The following is a 16,438-nucleotide window of genomic DNA, read 5'->3' as shown; positions in this document are numbered from 1 at the left end:
GATCAGATAAAAATGATACTCAGTGATGAATTACCAATCTGCAACGGAAAAGGAGATGATGCTGGAACTTTAGTTTGTAATGAAACATATAAAGGTGACTGAAGCAAACGAGCAAATTTACACAATCATTGATGATATGTGGGTAATGTCAGGTAAACGACGAAGGGAGCTGGCAGTTATTACCCCTAGAGGAAATGCACAGGAAACAGAAAATTTGGATATTTTTCATCAACCAAAAAGAGGCTGAGTGATGACGAGGCATATCAACTCAATGACATGGCCAGTATTCAGTCTCAATCCAATTGAAACTGTATTGTGGACATTGAAAAAAAAAAAAAGGTTCATGGCAATGCTCCATCCTGCAAAGCTGATCCGTGAACTGCTGTACAAGAAAGTTGGGACCAGATTCATGAAGAATATTGTTTATCATAAGTGAGGACCTCAAAGAATTCCAGCTGTGATAAAAGCCAGAGGAGGAGCAACAAAATACAAACTGTGATTAATTTTATTCACGATTCTTTTCTTAAAACTGATTTTACATAAAAAATACATTTTTCATCAGAGAGAAAAATAAGTTAAAAAAATGACAACTTCATGAAAAAAAATTAAGGAAAGTTTTACAAATCCAAAATGTTTATCAATTAAATAAAACTGCTTCGTGTCAAATCAGTGTTGTATCTTTTTAAAATCGCAATTGCATCTTAGAAATGGCACATTTAAATCGTGTTAAAAAATATGAAAACAGCTTTAAATCCATTGAGTTGTTTTTTTTAAAACTAAGAACTAGGTGCTGATCAGCCTTGGATGATGCTCAGTCAAGGCTGGCTTGAAGCGTGACAGCAGTGTCACAGTAATCAAACCTACACAAAAGGACTTTGACTGGCTTTCATTCCATCAAAATCCATGCGCTCCATGTTCTATAAAGTATGGTCAAAGGAAGGTGGAGATGATCATCTCATGTCAAAGGAATTTAAGATATCTGGGCATCAAAAATAAAAGCCTAGTTCAAAGACCTTGAAAAGAATGTACAGTTCATGCGAATGAATAAAATCTTGAGATTGGCATATTATGTGTACGTACGCATTGACACAGCTTTTCTTTTGATTCTGCAGTAATTCCTGTACCTGCTGTGCCTTTGCATCTCATGCGTCACCTCCTTTCGGAGTAAAAGAATAATTCAACCACAAGCAGAAAAAAACATGTTCATCTAATTGCTGCTGCAATGGTTAAAAGTATTTTGTATCATTTAGAAAAGGAATTCTGTAAATTAAAAGCCAATCAGACACTGCAGATGAACCAGGCAGGATTATCCAGTGTGACGCTGTATTTTTAGGATCTGCTATGGTATAAACACAGCTGTCATTCTCAAATGAGAGAAGTGAGAGGGGACAAACATGCTCCCCATTACCGCTCTGCCTCACGTTCCACTGTGGAGTCCATAAAGCAGTGTCTCAATTGCCTTTTCAGCGAGTCACACTGATAATAATTACTCCACTACAGCTAAGGAGATTTAGACTCTATGAGATCTGGTAATTATGAAGGTGGTCAGAGGAAGGTCATTTTTTACTCTGTGGATTAGATCGGAGCACTTGCACACTGATGAGGGAGATAACTTCACTGACTCTGCCCTCACTTCCTTTGTTCACTGATAACTTTTATCACTGTGGGTCATTGCAAACACTTGCATGTTATCAAAACACATTTTTTTTAGCAGCTTATCAATCAATTAGTTTATCACTAGTGAGAAATTGAAAACAAAATATACTTTAGGTTAAAAAAAAAGTAAGTACTGTACTGAGTAATCTGTAACTCTGTCTCAAATGTTGTAAGCTTGTTAAAATGTATCCTGTGATGTTACTGCAGTTGTCAGATAAATGTAGAAAAAAGAAACAAGTGCCACACTTTACTTTAAATATAGAGGAGGAAAACAAAGTTGCATGAACTCTTGTAAGCTTTTAAATGTCCTCGTTACGTTCCGCCACCGCTCATTGTTGAAAATGAATGACTTGATTGTTCTTTGTGTTTTGAAATAGGAGGAATCTCACAAAGTTAAGCTGGATTTTCAGGCAAACTGCAGCAAAAACAAACACTTGTTCTTTCTTGTATGTTTTCTGTTTACAACCTGGAACACTTTTTGTGTAACAGTCCTTTTATTAGCGAGTCTGTATGGCTGGTAATCACGTTAAAGGAATGGAGCATAGATTCCTGCCTTAGCAATGTCTGAAATAAATATGGGGAAAATGAAATGTTAAAGGATGGTGAACCACTGAATAAAAACATTACTCAGTCACAGCAGGCAATATCAGTCTTTCTACAGGAGGAACTGAGTGACATAAAAAAAATACATACATACATATATATATATATGTATATATATGTGTGTGTGTGTTTTGGCAGCTAAGATTCGAGCTAAGTCACAACCACATGATGTTAGAGAGTAAACCGCATCGCTTGTAGGGATCCAGATAAAATGCTTTTACTTTGTGATGCAAGGCAATATCAAGCAGTGTTGTAGAATTGTCACTGTTTGGGAAGCATTTCAAAGGATGAAATCCTCTCCATGGAGTTGTTACACATACAAGAAAATCCCTGTGTACTCAATAATGTTGCCCTTTTGGTGCTGCTTACGCTTTGTTATTGATTTCCAAAGTGTGGTCCAGGAACCTCTGGGTGCTGCCCACAAAGTTCCAGGGGGTCCCAAGCAAACCGAGTTCTAGTTTATTTTTGCTATGTTTTTACAGTGAAAATAGGTTAGAACATTTTGATATCTTTTTAAAGTGACCCAGGTGTCTTCCAAAAAAGGTTCAGACAGCACCGATTGATTTACATTGGTCTCTTTTAGGCAAAACCGCATTAAAGGACAAACGAGAAACAAATTTTTTTAGAAGTGTCATAAATAAGTAAAATCCCTTACAAGAAAACTCAAGTTTCAGTACAGAAGGTCTGTAGTTCTGTGGAACCCAGTGAGGAGTCTCTTGCTTTAGTCCTTTATAGTCCAGAAGGTGTTGGGTCCCCCCTCTTCTTTAGAAAAAGGAGCCTGTCTGCCTAGGAGGACAGACTGGGTTATTACACTATGTTCATGGTCCCATCATGTGTCGTCAGTCCAAAGCGGAGGCCGCGAGTAAAAGCCTCATGCAAAATTTATGTTCATGCGGCTGTTTCAGTGGGTGGAAAAATCAATATTGCGGGGCTGATGCACAGAGATGACTGAGTGCTCTCTGACTGACATTAAAAGCTGAGAGAGATTGAGGGGCTACATTTACTCTGCTTAGAAATGGAGTGGAGTAGAGTTGCTCTAATAGGCTTGTTCACCTTAAATTTGGATTTCATTGAAGATTATTTTGGTAGTGACTTGGATGTTGAGGAGTTGAAGAATTACACCATTAGATAAAAAGGGAGCAAAAGAGCACTAAGCAACTTGTTTTCAAATCGTCTAAAACACATCTTGCACTGTGGTTTCTGAGCAGCTACAGTATTGTATATTATGAGGTTATTAAGCCTTCCCTTCCTTCCCCTCTTACATGGATATAAAATGATTGTAGAATAATCAAAGACAATGTGGGTATGAGGGGGACATCATAGGGCTTTTGTTCTGTGCTGCTTCGCTTACATATGCTTTTGATAACGTGCCACATACCCACAGTGCATTTGGGGAGGAATGTGAGAAGAGAGCCAAAGAAAGTGAGAAGAAGAAATTCAGTGGGATGAAATAACCCCAAACAATGGGATTTGCTTTCCATTCTTCTGCCTCCATCTTCTGTCTTTAATTATTCCCTTTGGTTGTCTGAGGGAGCGTGTAAGCACTTTCACACAGCACAACATGCCCAGCAGCACAACACTGTCTGCCTTAGTGATGTGGAGACTTCTGAGTGACACTGAGCCTCTTGTGATTATTAATGCTGTTTAATACAACACAGAGAAGACACTATGACTGAGGGAAAAAACAGATTTCAAAATGCATGCATTCAAATATGCATGCAATGCGAATGGAATTATGTTCTACATGAGCACTAAACTTAAGATAGATTTTCTCCCTGCTTCATCAACAATGTCACCATGAAATGAGAGCTAATGTTTTGTAGATGCAACAAAGAAAACGTGTGTATGAACACTAAGCCTGCAATGTTTTGTACACAGTGTTTAATGGACCTTCAGCTGATCCTGGTGGGATCCTTTGTGCTGGTTTAGTAGTTTTTTCCTGAATCGCATATGAGATATTTGAGAGCCCAGAACGATGTATGATGAATGAAGTAGCATGCTACTTATACGCTTATCGTGCTCACTGACTAGCAACAGGTTCAGCAAAGGGCAGCAGCAGTAAATGAAATTCCGCACCGGGACAATATATCATCAAGAGAAATGTATGCACCCGAAACTTACAAGCTTTCTTCAGATGCGGACAAGGTGCCTGACGGGGTTGGGGGAGGGGTGAGGCGGAGAGGATAGAAAGAAAAAAAGGGGGAGAATGGGAGATTTTTAATTTATTTATTTATTTTGCTGGATGGGTGAGGACCAAGCACAGGAAAGCAGTAGATTTTGTTGAATCAGTCCTATTTTCATACTGGCTGGTCTGTGTCTCTTAACCATTTCACCGCAGCTGGAAAATGAAAGCAGGGCTAATTTCACAGTGAGGGCTCACTGAACAAAACCCCCCATGGTCTGTGGAAAAAGGTGCTAAGTCTACTTTGTCATCGTGAATTACGGCAGTGTAATTCAGGAAACAGCATTGTGTGCGAGAGAGAGGAGGAGAAAATATGTTCAGAGAAAAGCAAGAAAAGCTTTTCCCCCTCAAAGTAAGGATTTTTTCTGATCTGTAAGTAACAGATATCCCTCTCCAAACATGCTGTCCTGTACTGATGCTACAGGATCCATCTGTGATCTGTCTGCAGTTAGCTCAGAAATAGCACCCATGGGACTTACACACTCCTTAGGCCTCCTGCGGGACCTTTTAAGCTGCACTGATACTGATAAAAGCCCCCACAAATCTGGCCCCCAGAAACCTATGCCATTAATTAAGGTAATTAGGCTCTGGTCAGCAATTAGTAACCACAGACAGCTTTTAGCAGTGGCTAAGACATCCCCACTGGTGAGGGGTTCGGTTGCATACCATCTGCTGACAAATGTTACCACAGACTCTTTGGTTTCACACACATGGAACTGGAGAGCCATCTTTTAAAATGACCTCTGCTTCCCAGACTCCCACGGGTTTAGCATGCAACATCCAGGCATTTGTTCTTCTAGTTTCTTTGGTTATTTTTTCTTTCAAATATAAAAGTGCAAACTCTACGAAAATCCATACATGTTGTACATTGCTGGAGTTGGAATAGGAAACGTTCAATGCACCAGGTATCGAACAAAATTAAAACATCTTTGCTGTGTAAGAAGTATTGATTGGAGTGTAATGTTACATTGATTTGCTTGTATTTTTAAGTCCATTATAGATCCATATTGACCATATGCTGGTTTACATTATAATGTTTGATACAGTTATTTAGAAAATCAGGATATATGAAATTCTGCTGAACTAGTAGTGCTTACAGTATAATAAACCTAGAGTTTTCCAAGTTAAAACAAAGAACTGTTCAATAAAAGTGAGAAACTTTCATAAATTACATACAATATTCATAAAAAATGTGGCATTTATACGACTATCAAAAAACAACAGCTTGTGTGATTCATCCTGTCGGAAACATGAGATATAAGGTGCTCTGAGCAGAACAGGCTGATTAAAACAGGCTGAATACACACATTTAACCTCAGACGACAGATCATGCAAATACTCACATTAGTGGGGAAAAGGAAATAAAGGATGCAGCTGTGCAGCTTTACACAATTCCACATTTGAAGCAATCTGTGATAAGACCATTTTCATTCCAGTTCAGTCCCATAAAATTACCATTAACATTACAACTCATGCAGAACACAGATAAATGTAAAATGTCACCCAGTTCTGTCAGGCAGGAATTCCAGTTCCACAAGATTACCATCTCTGTGTGCTCTCTCCCACTGCACCTTGTCTAATATTTCATTTACAACATTTCATAAGTTCATTTTCCCCTCACTGACCATGTAAATCACAAATCAATTTTCATTTAAAATGCTTGACTACAGATTGTTGCTGAAAGCTTCTGAATTGCACCGCAGCAGACCTTTAGCAAATCTTTCGGAAACAGTATGGCCGGAAATAGAGGCAAAAAGTGAGGTGTAATTTCGACAAAACAACCCGGGGGTCAAACAGTCAAGGCATTTACTGGAAGTGCTTTACAAGCTCTGAAATATCATGGAAACAAAACACTGGTACGTGTTGTAATTTATACAGCATTCAGTATTCCTCATTTGCTGAACCCTGGTCACTGACTGGTCAATTCATCAATAAAGTGAAACATTATAACAAAAAGATTAACTGTATTGATTATGTATAAGTACTAGATCAATATATGCAACCTTTCATGGATTTTAAATAACCAATTTTTTATAAATCAAGATCATTTAAGTTAATGTAAAAATATAATAATTTGGCTAAATCAATCAGTGTGCACATTTAATGAGAGTGGTTATTCTGTTGTACCTGAGGAGCTAAACACCAAACGGTCATTATTTATAACTGGAAGCCAATATCAAACTTTGTCATGCTCTAATTCAGCCTCTTAGCTCAGAAAACTAACCTCTCCACATGCACACAGCTTTATTGTCACCTTGAGTAAAATGCTTTAAAATAAACACGCTGCACTCCCTGCATACACAGAGCAGAGAGATTGTGTGTTTATGGCAGCAGGTTTGCAAAAAGCCTCCCTCAGTGTTTACCAGTGGGGGCAGATGTCAGGTTTTGCTGTGGAGGAACAGACACAGCCACATCTGATTAACAATATTATTGTCCTCCTCCACACTGCCATAAAGATGCGTGCTTCCCTCCTCCTTTTTCCTTCCTTTCTTTCTATTTTAGGCTCTGGCAGCATTCTGTCCAGTGGCATTGCTGAACCAGAGTGACACTGCCACCATCCACAGAAAGAAAGCACGAGTCAAGAGCCAGAAGGTTAAGACAAACAGCGCTTCTGGCTCTTACCAGGAAAAATAAACACAAAAAGGTCTAGGAATACATACATTAAGAAAAAAAAATGATACTCTACATTCAAATACATTGCGGGTAATTTGCGCTGTTATTTTGTGCAATTATAATAAGTGTGCAACCTGAATTCAGAACAAATTATTAACATGTTTGCAACAAGTGAAACAGCAGGAGGTAAAATTTACTTACATCTCAGCTTCAAAACAGACATGAGAGTATGAATCAGTCACATGGGGGTATGTGTGTGTTTGTGTTCATGTGTGCACGTACAGTAAACCTGAGCCTGAGTGTAAATTTGGGTGTTTGATCCTAACCCTCTCAATGCTCTTCTGTGCATTTTGATTGGTGATTTTTTTCCCCACTTTTCGTCACCTAACTGTCACGACGGCACTAACCCCACACATTTCCAAGCTGCTTATTGAAGACAAACAATAAACCACTGGCAGATATCAATGGCAGAGATGAGAAACTGGGTGCCATATCTGCTGGGACTGCCTAGCGAACCTGCCTCTGCCTGCGCTTCATCTCCAGCAGCACCTCTCACTCTCAATTATTTGGCTGCTGTCACAACAAATCAATCAAATTACCGCTCCAGGACTGTGTGCAGCTGCTCCTATTGCACCGCTAGTTGCATTAGCTTTGAAATGTATGAGGTCTACATTTTATCACTGTTATTTATTTAATGCAGCTCTCTCCCCTGCGAGTCATCTTACAACCACAGCAAAGTTAAATCATTAAAGGACGACGTGGAATGCATACTGCTAGAGAACACTTCAAATTAAACAGCGATAAGGGAGAGGGGATTGTTTTGGCCTATATTGTCTTACGATGTCAGATGTTGAGGTGAGGAAGTGTGGACTGCCTGCACATGGACACAATACAGTGCCCACAAATGACTACTTATTATTTTTCTTATCTCAAAATGAATCAACAAATCTACACAATGAGCAGGTAAAGTGGCTGCAACAAGCCCAGAAAGGATGTCTGGAACTCTCCTACTCAGATAATGTAATGGGTAAAGAGACATAGAGGCATTCCCACAGCAGACAAAGGTTAAGTCAGTGGCCAGGCCCGGTGAGCTAACCTCTTAAAGGAGCAGCATTCAGCTGAGGCAGAAGAGATCCAGTCTGACATGTCTAACTAGTGTGGCAACATTTGGCTCTTCCCCCAGGAGCCCAGCCTTTGGTGGTGTAATGAGCAGAGTGATTTCCCTAATTTGTATCATGCCAAAACCCAAAACCAGCGAACGACACCGCTGAGCATTTTCATCAAAACGACAGACGTGCTTTTGATTGGTACTGACACGGGGTCTCATTACTGCAGGTGAGTGGGATGCCAACCTTTATGAAGAAGCCTGAGTGCTGTTTTGTGTTTCCTGTGGACGAGTACAGAGGAACAATGCTCTCACCTCAACATTAGAACTCAGCTCTCTGATGTGATGAGCTGCCTGGCTTTCTCCTCAAAGCAAATAAGAAGGGATATGCTCATTAATATGAAAGTGTTCCAGTAAACTAGCTTCTTGCATTACCTTTGAGTAAATCATGGAGAAGAAGAGTCGACAGGTGACTTTGTTCTGTTTTCTCCCATTGAGCATTACATGTACAGTCCTTTGATACAGCTAGTTTTACAAGTATGGTAATCGTGCTTTGCTTGTTATAAAATCATCTGAACTGAAAACCCATTTAAAATGCAGAAGAACAAACCTCTGCAGATGTTTTGTCTGTTTGAGTCTTACATACTTACATCTGATATGGTGAAAATCAAGTTTGATTTTTTTTTGTCTCATCAGCCGTCATATTTTCAGACCTCTAGCATGACCCAACCTAGTTTTGCCTCTGTGAAGTCAGCTAGAATTGTGTGCACTCTGTCACAAAAGATAACTTTCCCCCTTGTTTAGTTTCATTGGGAATTTGTTTTTACTGCATGTTTGCAGGCATAAATCATTCTGACAAATAACCAGTTACACTGGTGCCTGTGTTTACTGAGTCTGCCACAAGATGCTGCTCAGTTTTATTTAAGCAACTGCTCAAACTTTATAGCACAACCCTATTATAGTGATAGTTATTCATCACAGTCTGAGAGGACTGTCCTCCTAAAGCTCACAGACAACCAGCGGGTTCCTTTCTGTCAACATTCCCTCTCACAGAACCAGCTTTGATTAGTTTATCAAAACATATGACCAGAATGCTCTTTTTTAGTGTTTGTTTGTTTTATGTCCCCCTCATTAGGTCATAATCTGAGAGTACACAAAATGTAAAAATAATTAGTTCTGAAAACCTAAATTTTTATTTGATTTAACATGAAATATTACAGTTGATTATACAGATTAAATTGCTGTGAAAACCTGAAGGTTATGAGACTTCAAACATGCAGGCTCTCATGTAAAGTAGACCATTCCTCCACTCCAAACCGTCCATTCGTCAACACAAACAGCCTTATTCGTTGGTCATTAGCTACCTCATTACATTTAAAAACAGCCATTGGCTGGGCTCCTCCCTGAGTCTCATTACTGAGCATCACTGTTGTTTTGTGTCTGAGCTGATGGTAATTAGCTAGCAGTATGAGTGCTGTAAAGCACACTTGCTCCAGAGGTGGTGAAATGAGCTGACTGCTCCCTGGCGACACTGTATTATATGTGAGATTAATCAGGCCTGGAGGCTTGGAGCGGCTGAGGGGGAGTTTGGGGGGGGACACCAGGGCAGAGGCCAGAGCTGCAGTTGTCTGACAGAGGTGCTGTGCCAGCAGGCCTCATTCAGCAGAGCTGTGATGAACTCAGACAGGGGAGAGTGGAGGAGCGCATCATGGCCAGAGGGGCCCGGACACAGTCAAGACATTTAGCTTCACTCGTGACTTGTGTCACTTTCTCTCCACGGAGGTCCCTTCAATGCATCCCCTTCAGATAAGAGGACGTGCGAACAGGCAGTCTGTCAGTCGACTCTTAAAAAAAGATTTGCCACTGAGGCATTTTTCCATTTTTTTTTCTCTTTATCTCTTGTGGCTGGAGAATTTCATCAGCACATCGGATTCAGACTGTTTTCTGGTTTGTTTGGCACTGGACAATATATATGACTGAGAGGTGTTTGTTTTGGAGTTCTGACACCCTGACAATGTGTTTGTCGATCAGTTCATCAGATCACTGAAGCCTCTGGGTTGTCCCTCACACACCAGGAGTAAGATCTGTTGACGTGTGAGTCAGACGGGCCTGCTGGGCCCATTATCATCCACTACTGACGGATACATTGAAGGGCTCGCTGGATAGAAGCAGGTTTATTAAAAGCTCTGCCCACAGCGATGGCTGGTGTTATTTATGCATGTTTGTGTCCATTAGGCTTCTACCTCCACATTTCCTCACTCAGGGCATCTGTCCATCCATTTCCACACATGATAGGACCCTTCCCTGCACTTTGTGCTGCACTGGCATTATTGTAATCGGCATCCTAAAAACACACTGCTTTACATGTAGCCTGGCATCTTTTTACATTAGTGCATCTCTCATCTAAGATTTATGACCAATGGTTTCCCCATCCATCCCTCAATCTAATGGTATAAAAGAGACAATGTTTTAAACATTAAAATGAAAACCATTTACAACTATGATCAAAAGAGAACACTTGGGCATTAAAGTTTAAAAAGCAAGGATAAGTACAGCCATGTGGATGGACAGATGAGGTTGAAAAGAGATAAAAAGTTAAGTACAGTGCACTCTTATGCACAGGAAAAAGCCAGAAAGTGCTTTTCCACTGCACTGCAAAACGCTGACCTGTAATTAATATGGTTGTTTCTCTCTGCAATTTGAGGATAGCTGCTTTTTGGGATACAAACCCCTGAAGGATTCTTACCTGGTCAAGACCCCTGTAAAGCATTTTAATATGAAAAAAAAGGGATGTTCCATGACAGACAATAAATGCAAAACTCTTATCGGGAAGAGAATTTGTTGTATGTATTACAAATAGTTTCGGAAGGCTTATGCTATATGGATCATCTGTTTTGCCACCATGTGAAAAATTTTGTTTCCCTTTTGTGTTTTTTTGGAACCCCCAACAGCTTCCTCAAGTGGCTAAGACATTACTTTTTCTGAGATGTCATGCTGATGCCTGCTGTCCTTTCTCTCACCTTGCAGGTTCTGGAGGGGGAGCGTCATGATGCCCCCTGCAGCGGCAGCAGCCACCAGGCTCTGGATGTTGGCTGTGGGGAGGGAGAGCACCAGGCCCTGCTGACCACCCAGGTGTCCGCCTGCATTGAAGGGGATGAGGATGGGCTGGTTCATGCCCGGCGCTGCTCCTGACATTACACCACCCACTGCATTAGCCAGTTGCTGGGCCACCAGGAGAGACTGAAAAGGACACAAATGTACACGTAAAGACAAATACGCACATAAAACTATTTGTTTATTTTGAATGCAGATGGGTTGAGCTACTGTCAAATGAGAAAAAATATGATCAGTTATATGTTATTGTGCACTTTATGTCACCCACATTCTTTTTAATCCTTTTTCATGGTCATAAAAAAAATTCCACATTTATTCTGATTACTTGGCATTATATCAGATTGGCCGTTTTGGGTTTTAAAGCTATAAGTGATGCTTTTCTGTCCTACATTTTAAACACACTCTTTGTCTGTTTTAATGTAAATGAATGTCAAAATATCATTCATTTAAAAATTTTCATCTGTCTTATCAGAAAATGTCCTTATTTTAATTCAAGTTGTGGAGTAAGGTTAAATCGTCTCTCAGTTTAGAATCACTTTACCGTATGTAAAGTGTATTTTATCATATCATTGTAGTCATCTTGTTTTTTTTTCATGTTTTTTACATTACTAATAAGAAGTGGCAATAAGTATAACACAGTCTGGAAAATTATTTCAATGAAGTAAATCCTAAAAACAATCAAATTTGTGTCCATAGAAATTAGATGAGATGCAGAGAAAAGGATTCCATGTGTCCATATGAACCCGTATAATCAACTTGCTCTTTGCACAAAGGGACACTGGGCACGCTCACAGAAGGCTGAGACACTCAAAAGCTGTTGTGCACACACAGATGCACTGAGTCATTTAAAAAAAAAAAAAACACTGATTGCATGTGGATTAGAAGTGCAAACAACAAAGACAAAAATAGTTCTGCAAAACATCCATGTTACTGTGGACAGGGGCAAAGTTTTTAGCACTGGAAGTTTTCTGGTTTCCATTTGTAGTCGGCACAGAATCAACAAATCAGTGGGGGGAGCTTTGTTTGCATGCAACTAAAGAATCTTAAAACCGTCAAGTATCATATGATGACGATGTACCTGCTTAAATAAATCTACATTCAAATAATGAGCAGTACATGAAACAGGAAGTCATAGTCCTAATATCAGATATCTGAATATTCGCCGTGTGCAACTGAAGAACAGAAATATTTGCCTCCTGATGTATAATCATTAGACTGGAGAGCAAAATATTTGTTTTACATAGAAAATATAAAGAATAAAAATGATCACTTCTATGTCATGGACACACAAAGAATTTCACTTCCAGGCATGCCTAATTGAGATAAGTAAAGCAGAAGCTACTTGAGTTCATCACTAATCAATGTGTCCTGATGGACGCAGCTGTTTGCAGCTGATTGCTGTGCTTTGCTGTATCACAGAGTAAAAGTCAAAACAGAAATCAAACTCCTTCTTTGTGAAAAGAGCTGAGAATTTTTCTTTCACAGAAACGCAGCGCAATTCAGGGTACATCCCACTGAAATTGCTGGTACTGAAGAATAATGTGCTTGAAGTACACAGTGCTTTTCAAAACAGGGGCAGTATTTCGCTATTTTGATTGAAACCACACATAATTTATGTCTCGTCTTGGATTTATTGATTCTTATTAGCTATGACTGAAGTTGGGCAATCATACTCATTAAGGAAAATATGTTATGTTGAGGTCAAAAAGAGTTTAGAAATGTATTCTCCAAGGCAACGGGTTTACGCATACAGATATTTTATCAACTGTTTTGAACTAGAAGTGGGGAGGTTTTTACTGTGGCTGAAATCTCTATGCCTATATAGGGAATGGCATTCTAATCTACATCGTTCTAATAAAACCTATTTCAAATTATGTCAGCGTCTGTCCACATTTGTTCAAGAGACATTAGACAGGGGATACTGAAGATGCTGCAGAGTCCAACAAAATCACAGTGTAAGCATGAAATTGAATTGTTTGGAATAAAATAATAAAAGCGTAATGTCAGCTTGTGTTGTGTCCTCAGTAAAACAGGTTGCTTTGGACGTTGCTGGGTAAGCCAGGCTGCGCTGTGTTGACTCCTCCACTGTGACAAAAGTTCACAACCCTTTAACTCCAATTGTCAGCTATCTTCTTCATTTTGCATGGTGTGTCTGCAGCTTGTACAGGATGCAGAACAGGCTGACTGGTGCAAAGAGCCCACCCCACTCTCAGGCCTGGTGCTCTTAGGTGACAGGTGTGTCACTGTGATAACCCTGGATGGTGCAGAGTGTCTGCATCCACTCCAACACACGTGTGATCGCAGCCAGATCTCAGGCCAAAAATCTGTGCGCAGAGACAAATGACTACTTGTTTGTGATTCTAAGCTGTTAAAAGGATAAAAAACCTTGAAGATGTGAATATTGCTGGCAGGATTGTTCACACGCCACATGCCTCTTTCTAAATATTTGCTTTGATACACAACAGCAGAGCATAACAAATGAAAATCTGAGCATATTCAAAATGACATTTGCCAATAACTTTAAAAAATGAATTAATAATTCGGGAGCTCAAAGAATCCTCAAAGGACACTAACAAAGGCGACGTGTTTGTTAGCTGCAAGTGACATATGTTTAATCTTGCTTTTTTAAAATAAATTCAATCTCAAATCGAAGCAGCGCATTATCAAAGGCACTCTTCGAACATCAGGCATTCATCTTTGTATCAAACAAAATGAGATTGCCTGGCTTGACAGCAAAGACAGCCTCCCATGGAAGGGAATAACATTAAAAGACAATTGTACAATTATGAGATGCAGCCCTGATTTATTTATCATTATAGGCAGCTTTGGAGATGCAGGCAGATGTTCAATGCACAGGCAGCTGCTAGGATAAAGCACTGTGAATTTTTAAAGCTTTCAGTGATTGTGATCTTTATCTGAGGTGAGAACAGTTAATGTACATTTAGTCATTTTAAATTTAGTAAGAACATTATTAGCCTAACTCAAACATTTGCTGTAAGAATTCCAGCATTACTCATCTAGATTTAAAGACAGTTTATTTTTTTCCTCTTGGCCTGAAACTCTCAGCCCTCCTCTCCATAGGTGCAACTAGAAAGCTGCTGTACAGTTCTTGGCAGACATGACAGCTGAATGTTGAGAAGTGGTCTCCTAGGGGCCACACGGATGCATGAGACTGGGTGTGTGTTGGGCTCTGGACGGCAAACCAGCCCCAGTCAGGACTGGATGTGGTGCCCAGCCTCTCTACCCATCAGGGGAGTATAGGCCCCTCTATCTGCTTGGCAGCTCTGGCACTGAGAAATTGCCCATAATCACCAAGATAGCAGACTTTTGTCATCCTAACTGTGAGTGGGAAACAGAAGGAAGGTAGATTCATGTTGGGTAAACTACCATTGGATAATGGTTGTTCGAACAATATCCGGCTCTGGAGCGAGAATCTATCAAAACATATTGATCCTGGAACAGGAGAATTGGGTATGGCATGCGGAGCGCCTTTGTTTCTGAAAAGTGTTAGCTTCACAGAGACTGTACTGACAGCATTAATATATTAGATGGTGACTGTAGAAAGCCGCCTGCTGAGGCTCAGACTGTAACTGCTGCCTGCTTCAGCTGCTCTCCTTCCTCTGTATATTTCTTATCTATTACCAAAGCACCGGCTTTGACAAGATGTGTGTAATCACAAAAGGGCTCTAAATTAAGCACATTTTTCTCCACATTTAACAGCAAACATACTCTTTCACTGAGAATTTCTCACCCATCAAAGCAGCCCAACTAAACTAAACAGTTTTCCCGTTGTCTCATATTTCCTCTTTTGTCCACCCCAATGAGGATTGACTGTCATTGAGTAACACTGAGTGCAGGGAGAATAGCATTATTAAAGAGGGTGGAGGAAACCTGATGCTCTGTGAATGTGTGTATGTGTTGCTCGGTGACATTGAGCAACACTAATGAGATAGATGTTCATTAAACATCGCGGAGGCACCCGGCCAATAAATCCAATCAGATAGGACAATGCCTAATTGAGCTATTAACAAGGCTGCAGGCTCAGGCTCTTTGCTCCCCTGCTTGTTTTGACAGGGCCTGCATTGTCAGCTCGTTAGTGCCACAACTCAATTACATTTGAAGATGATGTGTGATGACTAAATAGTTTACCATTATACATTGTTGCATCGACTGAAGGTGTTGGTATTTCACTCACCACGTGCACTGAGATAAGTAAGTAGTCTAAAAAAGTAGCTTTTTTTACTGAAACTTCAAAGCAAACACTCAAATTTTACTCTAATGACAGTTGTAAACCAAGTGAAGTTTTTTGTCGATTGTTGAAATCACTCTTCTGATGCCCACAACTTAGCCTGATTCATTTGAGTGTTTAAATTCTGTACTTGTTCTGCAAGCTAGTTAAATAATACAGATTTATTAATGATTCAATAATGATAATACAGAAGTTCTAATGCTAGATATAAATTATTAGAAACTTTCATGGTTGTGAAAACAGTTCAGACCAATAAACAGTTTTGTGGGCCCCAGGAGAGGTAGCTGCTACCTTGGTGGCAGCTAATTAGGATTTGAATGAAGAGAGATGATGAAAGATTAAAAAGAATATTGGGTAACCAATGGAGACCCAGGAAGAGGTCCTATCTCTTATCAGAAAAATGAAACCTTATCATAGGAAAATATCAGGATTTTAAAATGCAAAAAGAATTCATTGCTTTCTACTGCTTCTTTCAGATTATTCTCCCATGTGTGCAACGTAGGGAAATGTATGTTTATCTAAGTCAGAAAAAAACTTAATTCCGGTGATGCAAAAGGCTAATTCTAAGCAGGTTTACCATTGTGTTTTGTGTTGTACACTTTACATTACACAGCCTCTAGTGTTTTCAATTTACACTTATAAATGTGTCCAAAACATAGTAATTACTTTGAGTGTCAAGCTATTAGTTTGTTTGCAATATGTTTTATTCAACTTCCTGTTACACAGAACAGACTTTGTTCAAAACCCAACTCAAAAGTTAAAAAAATTTCAATGTACTCGAGGGAAAATCTGAAGGTAAAAACATGGAACAAGGTGTTTTGCGTTTCTGTCAGAGATTATGGAGATTCCCAGCATTTCTTGTACTGCTGGTTGACTTGCATGCAAACACACATGTAGTGTTTCAAAATAAAGCACA

At 39.7% G+C, this 16,438-nt stretch overlaps 1 protein-coding gene and 1 long non-coding RNA gene across 2 annotated transcripts in view; one reads left to right on the top strand and one right to left on the bottom strand.

The window, feature by feature from the left end:
• Positions 1–16,438, bottom strand: part of pou6f2 (POU class 6 homeobox 2) — a 76,757-nt gene that overhangs the window by 39,866 nt on the left and 20,453 nt on the right. The window contains 1 exon segment of the mRNA XM_075452627.1: positions 11,180–11,399. Coding sequence (XP_075308742.1) covers positions 11,180–11,399 — 220 coding nt within the window.
• LOC142370177 (uncharacterized) lies at positions 8,221–13,147 on the top strand. Its single transcript, XR_012767810.1, has 2 exons — positions 8,221–8,389; positions 11,187–13,147. It is a non-coding gene; the product is annotated as an uncharacterized LOC142370177 (long non-coding RNA).

This window comes from Odontesthes bonariensis, chromosome 20, assembly GCF_027942865.1.
Source record: "Odontesthes bonariensis isolate fOdoBon6 chromosome 20, fOdoBon6.hap1, whole genome shotgun sequence".
Taxonomy (NCBI): domain Eukaryota; kingdom Metazoa; phylum Chordata; class Actinopteri; order Atheriniformes; family Atherinopsidae; genus Odontesthes; species Odontesthes bonariensis.
Note: the sequence above shows the minus strand (reverse complement) of the source record. Positions and strands in the feature narration are given on the sequence as shown.